This window comes from Carya illinoinensis, chromosome 11, assembly GCF_018687715.1.
Source record: "Carya illinoinensis cultivar Pawnee chromosome 11, C.illinoinensisPawnee_v1, whole genome shotgun sequence".
NCBI classification, from domain to species: Eukaryota; Viridiplantae; Streptophyta; class Magnoliopsida; order Fagales; family Juglandaceae; genus Carya; species Carya illinoinensis.
This window is the reverse complement of record NC_056762.1, coordinates 39,541,691-39,558,312: the sequence shown is the minus strand read 5'-3', so window position 1 is coordinate 39,558,312 and position 16,622 is coordinate 39,541,691. Positions and strand designations below refer to the sequence as shown.

At 32.6% G+C, this 16,622-nt stretch overlaps 2 protein-coding genes across 5 annotated transcripts in view; both read right to left on the bottom strand.

The window, feature by feature from the left end:
• LOC122281112 (alpha,alpha-trehalose-phosphate synthase [UDP-forming] 1) overlaps positions 1–6,765 on the bottom strand; it is a 38,116-nt gene extending 31,351 nt beyond the window's left edge. The window contains exon 1 of one of the 2 annotated variants that reach the window (XM_043092382.1): positions 6,401–6,765. The gene's annotated coding sequence lies outside the window, so the exon portion shown is untranslated. The remainder of the gene's footprint in view (positions 1–6,400) is intronic. The other variant, XM_043092381.1, reaches the window with a different exon arrangement.
• Positions 6,766–9,107: 2,342 nt separating this feature from the next.
• Positions 9,108–14,812, bottom strand: LOC122282560 (zinc finger BED domain-containing protein RICESLEEPER 1-like). Of its 3 annotated transcripts, none has more exons than XR_006230410.1 (4): positions 14,624–14,812; positions 10,465–12,458; positions 10,251–10,364; positions 9,108–9,364 (listed from the first exon to the last, which is right to left on the bottom strand). XR_006230410.1 is itself a non-coding variant. In XM_043094496.1 (3 exons), exons 2-3 carry the CDS (start codon positions 12,431–12,433, stop codon positions 10,309–10,311), a joined length of 2,025 nt encoding a protein of 674 aa, XP_042950430.1. In that variant the 5' UTR covers positions 12,434–12,458; positions 14,624–14,812; the 3' UTR covers positions 10,124–10,308. The 3 variants fall into 3 exon arrangements, 1 of the variants encoding a protein (XP_042950430.1); XR_006230409.1 differs by lacking the exon at positions 9,108–9,364 and adding an exon at positions 9,914–10,104; XM_043094496.1 differs by lacking the exon at positions 9,108–9,364 and having other exon boundaries at positions 10,124–10,364.
• Positions 14,813–16,622: the final 1,810 nt, after the last annotated feature.

Below are 16,622 nucleotides of genomic sequence, written 5' to 3'. Positions count from 1 at the left end.
TGCTGGTACAAAAAAGATTAGCCTAAGGGGACAACCACCACATGCATGGTCCATGGTACTAAAAAGAACCACAAAATTAAAGGCAGACCAAATAAATGCCTTGGACAACAATATAATGAAAAATTTTATGGGTCTAATTTACTCAGAAAAGTTTAGCAAGAAATACTTGTTCATTATTTATAAATATATTCAAGACATTGTCTAAAAGTAATGTGAGATTAATTCCTCAACATCTTCCCTCACATGTAAATCAGTATTTTTTCTAATCTTTATTACGGGATAAGTAGTGTGAGCAATGTTTTGAATATCGTACTGGTTAAGACATTAGAATGAAATATTTCGATACCAATACCGTTTCGTAAACCGTTTCGAGATAATCGATATATGAATAAATTATATATAAAAATATATAATAATTATATTCTAAAATAATAATCTATATATGAATAAATTATATATAAATACATATATACATATAAATTATAAATAGACTGATCTGAATTGGGTGTCAAAAATAAACTTGTAGTGGCCGAAATACCAGTTAGTACAATTGGTACAAAATAAGTACAATTTCTATACCGAACTAGTGTCTAGTATAGTATAAAATTTGAAACATTGAATGTGAATCTTTCATTCATCTTGTAGTAAGTTCTGATATTACAAGATAAGTAGTATAAATTCTATATTTATCTTGTAACAAATTCTAATACTATAAAAAAATTTTCAAAATAAAAGGTTTACTCTATCTTTATAAATGTGTCTAAAATTAAATATATATATATATATATATATATATATATATATAATATAAGATTTATTCATCAACTTCCTCTTCAATATATACATATATGTGTGTTTTTGATTAGCTGCAATCAATATTAATTAGCTTTAGTTTGTGCAATAATGTTATTGCAACTCATCCTAGACCGTACTAGACATGATGATACTTCCCACGAGGATAGAATTCCACCCTTTATGTGGATGTCATGAATTTCAACCTTGCCAATGATGAATGGATCGACAGTACTGGAAATATCTTTTCAGATTTTGCCAAGATATTTAGACATATGTGGCCCTGATCATCTCTACTAGGAAGGACATGACAAAGATCCGTAACCAACGTGACTAAATGTATGAATATGCCATACAAAAAGCAACAAACCAGAAACAAAGAAGAAATGACAGAAAAGATGATCACTCGTATGACATGCATGCAGCCAGCTTGTTGGCAGGTGGACTTGGTATTATTGCTGCTGTGGTCAGACTTTAGAGATTATGAGATTTTGGGGGGAGGGGTGGTGATCGAGCCCGTGAAGGGCTTGCATGTAGCAGACACAAGGGAATTGGCAGCAAATAAATAATGTGAAATATTTTAATCATAAAAAAATATAAAAATAAATTCATAAATTTATATATTTTGATATACATAAATCATATTATAAAATTATCTTTATTATAAAATAAATTTAATAAATTATATTAATTTATAAATTTATTTTTATATATTTCTTTTATGATGGTAGCAACTTATCATAAATAATTAATTACTAAAACCACAAATTTGTCGCACATGGTTTTTAAAATGATGCGCGGGTTTGAGTCATGCTACTGTATCATCCAGTTATCATCGTCGAGATTGTCCTATATGCTATGCTATTTTTTTTTTTTTAAATATATTTAAATATTTTTACAAAATAAAAAATATATTAATATATTAATATATACTTTATTAACTATTAAATAAAAACAATAAAATTAAAAAATAAAATACATGAATAATGAGCAGACAAATTCATGGCCAGGCAAGTTGGCAACTAGCCATCCAAACTTGCCGTTCTTTTATTTTTGAGAAGTGAGAAGAAGTTGTACTTTTGACTGAATTGCAGGTGGAATCTCAAGTGGACCAAGTCCCAGACTGTAAAAAATAAAAAATCATGTAATTTAACTGATGCGACATGCCCATTGAGTTTTTTACTCCTAAGTTAGAGTCCCGAGAAAAAATCTTGTTCTATACAACGCGCCAACCAAAACATGAGTTTCCAGCTGTATTTTTTAATTTCAATTTTATCCCACATTACTTATTTTTATTAAAAATATTTTTAAGTATTATAACGACATTTAAACTCTCAAACTATATTCCACGAACAAATATTAATAAAAAAATAAGTAATAACTTATCTTTCGAACTGAAATATTAAGTGATCGATAAGATCTTACTTAGTTATATAAAAGAGATAAAAGTTAAAAATTAAATAAAATATTATTAGAATATAATTTTTATTTTGAAATGTCAAAAAGTTGAATTATTTAATATATTTTATTTGAGAGTTTATAAGAATTATAAAGATTAGATGAGATGAGACGAAATGAAATAATTTGTATAACCAAATAAGGACTAAGTTTAAATTTGGTGGTCATGTGAAAGAAGAACTAATTAAACTGATAAATTAGTTCTTATTTTTTTAAAAAAAATTATGTTCTCTTTTTCATTATTTTTTTGGCAGGTTCCTAAACTAATTATACGTTTAAAAGTAGGATATATACAACAATGATCTAAGAAATTAAGAGAAAATACCCGAATTTTGAAATAGAAAATATGTAAATTAGAGAACTAAAGTAGTACTACTTGCCAAGCTAGATGTAGTTGGGATTAACTACTATTTGTTGTTTATTAATAATAATAGAAGGTAATATAAGTACGTTCTAGTTACTACAATAACATTAATGTCACAACAGTATTATATATATATATATATATAATGCGAAGAATATTGAATATATATAAACTTTTTATAATTCATACTATGTTTTTACCTCTTTTTTAGGCAATTTTTTTAGAGATTACCGGCTAGTTTGGGCGGTGAAGTATTATCAGAATACTTTACCACTATTTATTATTTTATAATTATTTTTTACTATTTTTTACTACTATTCATTTATATTTAATATTTTATTATTATTTTTTATTACTATTCATAGAATATCAATCAGAGATCACCTCACTATCTAAACATACATAAACTACGTCCTAATAGTTGGAAATTAGATTGAATTAAGTACCCCAACCTGCATGGACCCCATGATCCCTCAAGATCAAGGGAGTGATGCATGCCATTCGATCATCGAACCCATGCAAGAACCATTAGCATCCGCCTGACCTACTCTTGCAAATATCAATATATTCTTGGCTTCCTAATTAAAGACCAATATATAATATTGTAGGAGTAGATAAACTTTTAATTGACGAAACATTAATTCGGCCGGACACAATCGAATTAAAGTGTCACTTCTTACATATGTACGTTAATCAAGTGATGAGAGACTTAAGTCAAAATAATAGGATCAATGTTGAAAGGAAACACAAAGTTTTGTTATGTTCATTCTCTAACACGTAAGCCCCGCGTATTATATTTAAAAAAAGTAAAATTTATTATTAAAAATATAATTTTTTACATGAATCTCGTATTTACATATTTTTTTTAAAATGAGTAGGCAAGACTTGCACATATATTCTAAAACTACAAATATAATTTCTCATTCTATATTAGATATTACTAGCTAGCTAAGGGGTGTGGTGATCCTGTATGTATATGTATATATATATATACTAGTGATCTATCATAACCTATTTCTATTCCTACTAGATAGCTAAGTACGTCTCGATTGAAACTTCCTTGAATTTGAATTGAGTTGAGTTGTTCATGTTATAAACTTATGCATGCATCCGCACGCAGGACAGAGAAGGTGGAATGGAATTAATATATGACTACTGTACGTACGTAAAGCAAGTCAAAATATACTTTAATATTAATGCATGCAGCATCATCTTGCACTGCGTCGACAAACACGAAACCCTGTCGCTTTCTTTTCAAAACATATATAGAAACTATTTCCCTTATATATCCTAGTTTAGCCACTAATTAATTCAGCAAGTTCCGGCATATATATATATATATATGCAGCAAGAATCATGCTAGCTACCTATATCAACAGAGGCAACCACAACATATATATATATATATTAACTTGAAAGATCGAAGAAAGAGAACCAAAAAATCTAGTGGTCAACCATGCATTATAGAAAGAAAATGGAGCCTAGCTTTTCTGGCTTCATTATCAGTACGAGACAACGTAGGTCCTACTCATGTAAACATACGTTCTAATTCATATCTGCATAGAGTTGCTATTATATATATATATATATATGAAAAATGATACTATAACATCTAAGTTTGTCTTTTCAATTTGATATTTTATATATTTTATTTTATTTTGAGTTTCTCTTTTTACTTAATAATTAAGAAATTGACTATTAGTTTATTAGTAATTTTTTTTTTAAATGTTTAAAGATGTTTAAAAAATATTTTAAAAAAATATATAATTTACATTAGAGACACACTAAGTGAACAAATTTGGATGGTATAGTAGCAACACTACCATATATATAAATGATAGATTTATTACTATATAACAACTTGTTTATAATTACGTAATAAAATAATATTATTTTAAATTTTATTTTTGATTCTATAGCTTTAAATTTAATAAAAAAATATTATTATACTTAAAATTGTCTATAAATTGTGAATATATTGTAAGCCTATCATTATATATATTAATTATGAGAAATGATCTGTATAAATTTTAAATAAATAAATTCCATCAGGTCAGTTTCTTAAAAAAAAAAAAAAAAAGTAGACTCCAATTTAAGAAAATATTAAAAAAAAAATCTTTTAAGCAGGATCTACTTTTTTTCGAAATTAATTTAGAACTTGTAAAGCATGCAGTTTAGCAACAAAGTGGCCGGAACATGATTGTTGTTTTTGAGGTCATTAAAAAACTGATATATCTTGGTGATCCAACCAAGTCTCTCATGGGTATCACATCACCACCTTCCCACCTTATCCATATTATGCACAGAATGACGACAGATCCTCCCCAGTGGCTACTGTTGGGGGAGAAAAAGAAGAAGAAGGAAAAGTAATGGATTCTTTCACCAATCTTCACTGGACTACTGTCCCTACTCAGATCTAACGTCATCCTCCATTCAGCTGCCTTTTATGTGTTAGCCTGTTAGGTTCGCTGCTAATTGCCTAAAGCTATTAGGTAATCAAAGGTTAGTGACATCTCTCACTTCGGTAGTTCCACCTTTTTCTTTCATAATCTTTCCTTCCTTTTTGGATGAGTTCTACTGTATATTTATAATAATTTTTATATATTTTATTAATATGATTAATTAAAATAATTATTTTATATTAAAAAAATTAGATAAATAATTATATTAATAAAAAATATATAAAAATTAATTACATATAAAATTTTTATTAATTTTATAGCAAAAAATTGATAATGATATTTAAAAATAAAAATTTGATGTGTAGTTATTTTTATGTATTTTTTTTCGTATTTTAAAATTAATTAGAAATTCCTATGTAATCCTAGGAGGCCACGCGTTAGCTTTTTATTAGCTGAAGTGGCATGCGGCCGACATCACTAGCTAGTTTTCTACCTAGAGATTAACAAAAGTATATATCTGATTGTAATATTTATAAAGTTAAAATATCAATTTCATAGCCCTAATTTATAAAGAAAAAATTATATTCATCTTCTACTATACATACTTGTTTGCAGAACGATCATTATAAGAAGCGGTATCGTGTGACACACTAAATCACCCCAATTTTTTACTTAACTTCATTTCATAAACGTACAAGCATATATGTCTAGTTACGTATGAAGTTCTCTCACTACCAATATTAGTTGAAATTAATATCCCCCACCAAAATTGTCATATTCCATTTCTTTGATAACACTGATATATTTCCTCCTTTGGCTATATATGATTGACCATCACAGCCAATTCATGATGATCTCAACAATGGATCTGCTTTGAGGGACCGAACAGATCAGGGAAAAGACTTCATTCATTGTTCCAATATTTATCTCTAGAAATTTAACTATTTGCTTAATTTCTTTTATTTATTTTTTTTTTTTTTGTCGTTAAATTGATGTTTCTTAAGGTCGATGAAGTGTCATATTAAATAAGCAATCGTCATAAAACTTTAGCTTATATAGCTAATTCAACTCCTTTTCTCTCTCTCTCTCGATCTCTCGATCTCTGATCTCTTAACAAGAACCTAAAAAAACTAAACCAACCTACTACATACATCCACAACTACACATGACATACACACACACAAAACAACCATCTATCAGTGTTATAAAAGATTATATCGAACACAAAACAAATTCATGTTAACGCAGCTTGCATGATGCATAAATACATATACCATACATGCATACAAACTTGTGTGCTTATATAAATGTACACACACACACACACACATAGAGAGAGAGAGAGAGAGAGAGAGAGAGAGAGAGAGAGAGAGAGAAAGCGAACCTGATCGAGGAAGAGGAAAGATATGGAGCTTCGAGAGAACACAAGCGCTAGCTAGCTGCTTTTCTTTGTCCGACTTCAGAGCAGAAGGAGATCGACTATATGTTTGTATATATGTAAATGGCCGGAGAATATGGAGAACTGTGGAGAATTCGAAAGAGGAAGGAGAAATACATATAGGAAGAATGAGATCAGGGCGAAGCAACTAATTAATTGGCAGACACAAAGAGGTTTTTGGCAGTGCTGGCCCCTGGGGTTCACCTTTTATATATATATATATATATATAGATATTCTTGGGGGAATTGGCCGGCCGCGGGTGAATGGGAGGGAGTGGTCGCATGCAATTCCTTTCACCTTTTTTTCCCTTTGCTTTGTCTTTGGGACCTTTTGGGTGCACCCATTCGCTCGGGAGTGAGGGAATTTGATTCTCCTTTCGTCCCATCTGAATTATTTCCTTTTTAACTATTGAGTGTGCACGTAGACAAACACTTGGTTTTGCCTTTAAAAGCTTGTTCCCACTAACTTGATTCTTTACCCACCCCCATCTTTGCATGAAAACTAAAGCAATCATTATATATATATATATATATATATATATTTAGTTTTTAAGTCGTACATATCTTGGGATGATTAAGCATCAAACTATGGCTTTAAACTTTGTGCTTAGAATCCAAGATCTTTATTTATTTATTTATTTTTCCTAAAACTTTAGGTTCTCCATTTCCCTCTGGCCAGTACGTACGATTTCCCTTCAATCGATTTGCACTCACAATGGGTTGATTTTGATTTTTTTTTTTTTTTTTAAATTTTGTAATGTAAGCTAAGTTGCATATCCATTTAGTGGATTTTGAAGTCACGATCTCATTTTTCACATATTTTTGTGGAATAACCATTCGTGCATGTGAGCTGCTGTTGATTGACAATGATTATCACTAGCTATGACAAGGTCGATATTAATTAATTATAAGCAAAAGGACATCTATTAAGGAACGATTATTAAGTAAGTACATTCGGTATGATCAAATTTCAAATCCCTCGATTGAACTTTAAGCATGCGCGCGCAGAATAATGATAGACATAGAATCATTTTTACAACTTTCTCAACTAAAACTCAAATAAAAGAACTTTAATATTTTTTATAAATTAACACTATCACATTAGTTAATTGTGATAAAGGTAATAAAAGTTATGTGAATATCATTATTAAGCATGTCTATACATGACAGAACCTGTTCTTATCATATTTTGCGCAGATAATTAAGAATTTAAATCTATTTTATGTTTTGCTCAAACTTTTTAAAGGTTCGTTTCGATTTAAAGATCAGATAAAATAATTTTAGATAAAAATTAAAAGTTAAATAAAATATTATTTAAAATATTATTTTTAATATTATTATTATTTTGAGAACTAAAAAAATTAAATTAATAGTTAAAAAGTTAGATTATTTATTATATTTTTTTTATAAAATTAAAAAAAAATTATAATAATAAAATAAAATATTCTCTTAATCTAAACCAGCCTAATCTTTCATTTTCTAAACTGCTACATGCTTTGATCTCAGGTCCATATGCATGGGAGTCCTGGAGACTAGCGCAGCAGAAGAACTACACCTGTTATGCCTTTATATCTCGACCCTTTAAATTTATGGCTCTCACGTGAGCTGGCAACTTTTTGTTGTATTTTTTATAAAGTTTTTTGAGGCGTGAGCTCACAACTTTAACATACTTTTCTACATCCTTTTTTGTGACAACATCTGAACAAATAATTAGAGATTTCATTGCTGTCTTTATGTTGAGCATGTCAAATCACTTTGGCATCCAGCTTGCAAAGTATGAGATTCCATATCCATGCATTTTCATGGAAAAATAAAAAACAAAAAAGAAATGGAAGCTATATGCAGTCTAATCGATAGAGGTTGCCTTTGATTTTATTGCTATCTTTTTGCCTCAAGATCACTGGCCCCAGCTCAGTTCTTTCTTTTCCGGTATCATGAACGTACCCAACTTTGTTAACTTAATTCCCATAAATATTTTATGAGAAAAGCAAAGAAAAGGAGAGGGAGGCAGAAAAAAGATTAATGAAATGAAAAAAAGAAATCTACAAATTACATGCACCGATAATGGACGTAGGTTAGCCAATTGATCGGGTCAGCCTTTATGGATTCCATATCTGACCAAAGATAGCATGCAAATGATGCAGACATTTACCGCAGTACTCGCGCATGCATCATCACCCACGCCTACGTTCCCAGGGGTCATCTCCTTATCCACATTCTATCCTTTCGAAAGCAAATAATGGCTACAGAAATTCTCTGTACGCTATCTTTCGTCTTTTAAAAAAAATTAAAAAATTAAAAAAAAAAAAATCGATGCATTCTTGCGTTACAGCCACGTGTGCTTGAATTATGGAGTTATTTTTCAGAATAATGCTATTTTATCATATGTAATTTACCATTCAAATGATCTTCTAAACGTGACACATCCATATAATGTCATGTATTTCATTAAAAGCATAAACATAAAAGGGGTAAATAAAACTTAGAAGTTCAATATTCATCTTTTTATATTTTCCAACGTCCTTTTGATTTGAATATATTTTTTAATTTGTTTCATATGACCGAGTAACAATACACTATTTTTTATTGTCTTTTTTGCTAAAGAATATATTCCAAGCTTTAATAATAAATTATATAGCCTTTTATAATAATATAGATAGCAGTAAATGAAAATTAATAATCAAAGGGAAAGAATTCAGGGTGGTTCATAGTATTTGAAATAAAGGAGCTTAAAAGCTGGGGGTGGGGGTAATAGGGGTAATCTCTTTGTGACCACACACGCATAGACACGCATGATATTTGTTCGCATATGGAGTGCAACAGCTTTGGGAATATGATTCTGTGGTCTAGAATCTCCTCAACATGTGGGGCCTCGGAGATGACAGTCCTTTGGTTCTTTTCATGAGAATGCTGTCCAAAATTTAAAATACATAATTACATATGTGGGATGCAGATTGGACCCTGTATATTGGGGATAGATTTATAGTCGACATTAAAATAAATTCTTGTGTGACCAATATCAAGTTGCTGAATATGGCTAGAGAAAAGAGAAAAAAATATAATTATGATTCATGGGAAAGATTCTTTTCCAAGAGATTGAGATCCCCTAAATTGAGGGAGGTATATCCAAAATTGTGGATTTTACAAGATCTTCAAGGCATATTTTTTATCTAGAGATTTTTTTAGACAGAAAATGTTAGTATGCCGTCTGAGTTTATCTCTTTCTTTTGATCACTTATGTATTTAATTTTTTAAAAAATTTTACTTAATGATTAAGAAAATGACTTTTAGTGTATTGATATATTTTTTAAATTTTTTAAAAATATTTAAATATACTAAAAAAATGAAAAGAAAAAGAAGAAAAAAATAAAAAATAAAATTTGTACTAGGCGGCACCGTCGGCAGCCTAGCATCACTCTTTTTTAGACATGCCACGGCCTATAAACCAATACAAGCACATACTTGCAACACAAAACTGGGATTACGAGAGAGAGGGTCCCTCTAACTTGAGCATGATTGGCTGAATCTAATTGCTCTCGTGAAATGTACAATGCTTCTTGAAAAGTACTTCCAAGTCATGACCAATTTATCTAGCTACGAGACATGAATATGCAAAGGACACTGGTATGGTTAAAACACTACAGCAGCTTCTAGAGTAACGCCATTATGTGAGGGAAAAAAAAAAAAAAAACACAATTAGACGCTATCATGAGCCCATAGAACCATCAACTTTACATGAAGAAAAACAACATAAAATTGGAAATAAGTTGATTGGCACACATATATATATACTTACCCTACAAAATCAAGATATTTGAGGGAATGCATCTCGACAAAAACATACCCCACACAAATTAATTCGATTCAATGACAAGGGGTCGAGTAGAATGGCTCGAGGATGGATTGAAATCTGAGACAGAAGAGTAGAAATTAACTTAAAATATACTCTTACCAGTCAATGAATTAGAATATAAATCAAATAATAGATAGTGAAAATTTGGAGCACATACCTCTTGATTCAATCCGCAACCAATCTCGCGTGCATATCAATGCCTGAAGAGTATCTGCATTCAGCGAACTTCTACAATCGTCAAGCACTCTACCTCCAGTGCTAAATGCTGATTCCAGTGCAACAGTCGACATGGAAGTCCCGAGAACATCACGTGCCATCATGGACAAGATGGGGTACATCGGCATATGAACTTTCCACCAATTTAAGATGTTAAAATCACAACTACGAGGGAAGACTGGTTCCTCCAAATATTTGTCCAAGTCCGATATTTCATTTTGACTGAGAGAAGTCTCGTGAAGAAATTTGTCAAAGCCCCTCAGTCTATCCCTGGTGTCATTACTTGTACTAGGTAAGCTGCTACCAGGCAAAGCCGAACCTTGATCAATCATCGTTGAGCAGATAGAGTATGCATTGAAAAGTTTCCTTATACCATCAGAAACTTCCTTGATACGATCCAAAGCAGCACTACCATAAATCAGAGAATAGTAATACTCCACTAACTTCATTTTGAATCGAGGATCTAAGATGGCTGCTGCTGCCAAAGCAAAACTGCACTTGCTCCAATATTTATCAAACTTGGCTTTCATCTTCAATGCCATGGAACTAAGACAATTATCTGGACTCTTGCACCATTCGATTAATTGGATGTGAACATCACAAATCTCAGGAAAATACATATTTGCAGTTGGGCATTTGTTGCTGGAAAATACATTTATGATTTCAACAAAAAGTTTCATGTAACCAGTGACAGAACTGGCCCATTCCCACTCTGTATCAGTTAGAGCAGATGTGTAGGCAGGATCATGGTCTTGCAAGAGAGAAAATGCGCCCCTGTATTCCAAGACCGTTTCAAGCATGATATACGTTGAGTGCCATTGAACTGGGCAATCAAGAAGGAAGTTCTTCTTGCTGCTGATTCCAACTTGTTGGGCGACCTCATTAAACTTTACTTGTGCTACTTGTGAACTTCTAACATATTTGACACTTGCTCGAATCTTTTGGATTACCTCTCTCAATGCTTCCATAGCATCTAGAACAATCAATTTTATAATGTGCGCAGCAGATTGCACACCAAATAACTGAACATTACTCAAAAGAGGCCTTTTATGAGATATCTGTTCTTTAAGTCTCAGGACAATTTCATCATCTGTGGAAATTTCATCAAATGTCAAGGCAAACAACTTATGGTCCACATCCCAATCCATTAGACACTTATTAATCACTTCAGGAAGCATGTCTTCAGTATGAGAAGAATCAAGTGTGACAAAATTCAGAATCTTCTTCTGCAATTTCCAATCCTCATCAATATAATTTGCTGTCAAACACAAATATTCAATGTTCTCCGGTGAAGACCACATTTCAACACAAAGGTTAATTCTACCATGCAATTTATTTATCGTTTCATACACTTTCAGTTTCTCTTTCTCATAAATCTCCACACAAGCTTTCTCAACAGCACTATTTGGCACAACCTCAAACATCGGTTGAAGATTCTTGACAAATACTTTGAATCCAACATGGTCAACCATGGCCAAGGGGTAACCATGTAATATTATCATGCGAGCAAGATCAATCTGACTCCTCTCCTGATCAAACTTACTACTCCCAAGGTTAACGATTTCATCCTTTTTCTGATCCTGATCAAACTTCAAAATTCTTGGCTTAATATAGTCATCTTTTCTCTGCCCTTCATCAAAGCTGACATTTGCTATGCTAATAGTAGTATCTTTTTTTCTCTTCACTGCAAGTAGTTGAGACACGTCAATAGTGGATGATCTTTTCAGACATCGCATTAAGTGGTTTCTCAGATGTGTTGTTCCACTATTACTTGAGCCACTGAGTTTCTTGTTACAATGTATACAAATGGCATAACAACTGTCGCCCTTTCCAACCCTCTCAAAATGATTCCAAACCACAGACGTCAATCGCTTTGGTTTCTTGCCAGCCAAGTCATTTGATATTTCCATCTCATAAGGTTATGTTGACAAAGGCCTGCATAAAGAAGAACAATGGATACAAAGTAAAAAAGAAAGTCTAGCACATAAATCTTATGAACCTCAAACATCAAAAACACAACAAAGCCAGAGAAGTTATGAAAAACCCTCAATTACTCCAAATGTGAACCCATCATTAGGTTCTCAAGTAACAACATTTCATACAAAGATTAGGAGCGGTCTTTTGACCACAGCTAGTAGAATATTAGAGTGCTGCATTTCAAATAGATGCAAGCAGCTCAACCACCCAAGTTACTCCATATCACCACTTCAGAATAATTGCAAGTGTAAGCAAAGCACAGGAAATTCTCCCTAAACCCAGTTTATAATCGTGATGGAAAAAAATAGCCATACACTGGCCACATAATGTATTATTGAATATATTGTAACCTACGATACGTGTGATGAGTTGCACACTATACACACATATAAGATGAGATACATCTAGAAGATAAATATCCAAACGGAATGAATGATATCACACAGTGGCGGAACCATGTTATGCTCATGGCCCCCCCAAAACTTTTTGAAATATAAAATGCCCCCTTAAAGTTTATACATAATTATACAAAGATAGAAAATGGCCCCCCAAAAAATTTATAATATCTATATGCTTTCTAAAATTTTCTAAATTTTCAATATACCTAGAAATGCATCTCTTCAATTTTTTTTTTCTTATAATCTCAATTTTTTGTTTTAATTTTTATATATTATCTATTTTCAAAGATGTGGCCCCTCCAAAATTAAAATTAAAACTAAGTTAATTAAGAGAAACAATAAACTTATTAATATGGATCTTAAAAATTTTTGTTATACAATATTGAGCTTCTTAATATGGAATCCAAAGTGAATATACAAGAAAAATTATTTTAGGTCGATGATTTACATGAAAAATAGTTTATAGTTATATACTTATGATTTTTCAATCTCTTTTTAATTTACATAAGAAAAATGATATTTTCAGTCATAAGATGTGCAAACACCCCCCCCCCCCCCCCAAAAAAAAAAAACTCCCTTTGAAAAAAGTAAGTAAATCTAGTATCTACATGGAAAAAAAAATCATTTTGTAATGGTGGGTCCCACTTTTTTCTTCTTCAAATGGAGTGCGTAGAACTCGCACCACCCTGAGATTGTATATAGCAGTACTCTTTATATATATGTGTCACATAGTAGAAAAGAGAATGCGTAGAACTTTCATATCCTAAGACTATATCTATCATTACTCTTTACATAAATTGGCCCCCCTTGACACAATTGTTGGTTCCGCCACTGATATCACACCAAAGGATTTGGCTCACATCCTTTTAAAAACTCACTAGGTAGATCATATAAAAAAATGAAAGGACAGGATTGCTTATAGTTAAATAATAAGTAGAATTTTCCATCAATCTTATGATCTTGTCCATTCATTTTTTATACAGAACGTGTCAAGGGAAAAACTCACTGGATGTAAAACAAATCCCAAACCAAAACCTTAACAGATGATCTTTTACTTTAATGAACACAAATATATAACTAAATCAGAATTCAAAAAGAGGGGGGCATCTTAAACCAGTTTTCAAGAAATCTATTACAAGACATCAAAATTTCAATGAAATTCCCCAAATTTCATAAATCACCAACAAATTCAGATTGTAAACAAAAAGTCAGAAAGAAAAGAAAGAAGCAACAAATTTGGTTCATCAAAAGGTGATAGTAATTTCAAATTCAGGTTTCCTGATATAAAACCACAGGTCAAAGTAAATTTTTGAAGTGGAACAAGTGGCACCCCATTGAACCAAGCAATCTGCTTGCCTGGACAGTCTCGTAATTTGAATCAAACCTCAAAACAGGATTATGCTCATATAAGCCGGTATCCTGAAAACAAATTATTCTCAAATATTCATCAGCAACATGAAAAAACCCATATAAAGATATATTCAGAAATTGCACCAAAAACACAAACTTCAATCACAAACACTATAATTTTAGCTCCCAATTCCTCTATAGCCATAAATGCAGCATGTAAATTAAAATCAAACAAGTCGGTCATCTCAAAATCAAACAAGAAGCATACAATTACGTGAAGAATTCTCAATTGATATGAGAACCCAATAAAGAGAGAAGCTAAAAGTAAGAGTAATGGATAAAATATTAAAAAAAAAAATCGAAATTTGGTCTTACAGAAGTTGCTGCGTAAGCTCTGTCTGCAGCTTCAGGGACGGTCCGATCGGCGGGTCCGGGAGGGATAGGGTTGGATTGTTTGGCAACCCTGGAAAGAGACTGAACCCGGTGTTGCTGTGAGAGAAAATGGGTTAGATCCGAAAGGCCAGATCGATTTGGTTCGGTAGGTGGGTCAATGCCTAATTTGGATAGATATTATAACGAAAACATCGCGTCTCTTATCAATCTAATGCGATATAATTTTAATTTTTTAAGAATTAATAATTAAGAAACAATTAAAAGCATTAAAATAAAACGAACATATTATAACATTTCTTTATGAATTATTATAAGTAGAAAAGGTCGAATAACAACTTTGAAAATTACAACTTTTTTCAGTTACTTTCTAATCACATGATGAGACCAATAAGGTTTATTATTATTATTGGAATTGGATACATAAAAGGTAGGCTGAAACATTTATCTTTGATTAAAATAGATACAAATTACTATTGATCTATGCATATGCATATGCCAAGTCATATTTACATAATATGAGCTTAAATTCATTTATATTAGATGATGCACATTCAAATATTTGTATAGATATAAACAGTATCTTTACATGTTTAAATATCTACTATTCACTCTCCAAAACATATTTTATTCATTCTTTTTCTCTCTTCTCACTCTCTTTCTACATATTTTACCTTTATATATTTTACTATATATTTTACTCATTTACTTTCAAAAAAATATTTTACTCAAATATTTTACATATTTGAAGATCAAACCCTATTAAAAAAAAGCAAAAAATAAAAATAAAATGATAATATTTTATTATTATTTTGTCTCAAATTTACATAAGTCAATATAGAAGTTTTGCTTAGGGGTGTTCAACCGGGTACCGGACCGGATATCCGGATATACCCGGCCCGGAACCCGGGTTTAAAATCCGGATTGGGTTCCGGCCCGGGTATATCCGGTTATGACTCCGGGCCGAAATCCGGTTTAATCCGGATTTTATTAACCCGGAAATCCGGGTACCGGGTTTTACCTGGTTTTTTTTTTTTTAGTAATTGAACTGCAAAGCCCCGTTTCTCGCTCACTTGCTCGCCGTTCTGCGTCCAAATCATCTACACCGCTTCACCGACGAGTCTCGCCGACGAAAGACGGTTTGGTCTTTTCGACTGTTTGACGGTTTGGGAAAGACAAGTTTGTGGACTAAAAGGGCGTGCGGTGTGTGTGAGTGCGCGCATGTCGAGACGACGTGGTTTTGGGGAGATTCATACGAGGGAGGCCAAACGGCTCCGTATTTGGATGGTGTGAGTGATCGGAGGCGATAAATGGGTAGGGTAGTGGTGGTGGGGGTGGCGCTGACGGTGGCGGCGGTGGCGTGCGCGTTTGCATCGGTGGTGGTGGGGAGAAGAGTAAGGAGTAGGAGGAAGTGGAGGAGAGTGTTGGGGGTGCTGGCGGAGCTGGAGGAAGGGTGCGCTACTCCGATGGGGAGGCTGAAGCAGGTGGTGGACGCCATGGGCGTGGAGAAGCATACTGGGCTGGCCTCCGAACGGGACTCCAAACTCAAAATGTTGCTCACCTTCGTCGATCGTCTCCCTAGTCACACAGGAAGGGTGCGTTACTCCGGTGGGGAGGCTGAAGCAGGTGGTGGACGCCATGGCCGTGGAGAAGCATACCGGGCTGGCCTCCGAATGGGACTCCAAACTCAAAATGTTGCTCACCTTCGTCGATCGTCTCCCTACTCCCTAGTCACACAGAAACATGACAAAATAAATTAAACCGGGTACCGGATTTCTAATCTGGTACCCGGATTTTAATCCGTATCCGGACCGTTTAGATCCGGATTTTATCATTCGGATTTCGGCCCGGATTAAATCCGAGCCGAAACCCGGAACCGGAATCCGGTAAAACCGGATTTCGGACCGGGCCGGATAAAATCCGGCCCGTATGAATAGTCCTAGTTTTGCTTGTATGACAAATTGAATCTTCAAAAGATATGATT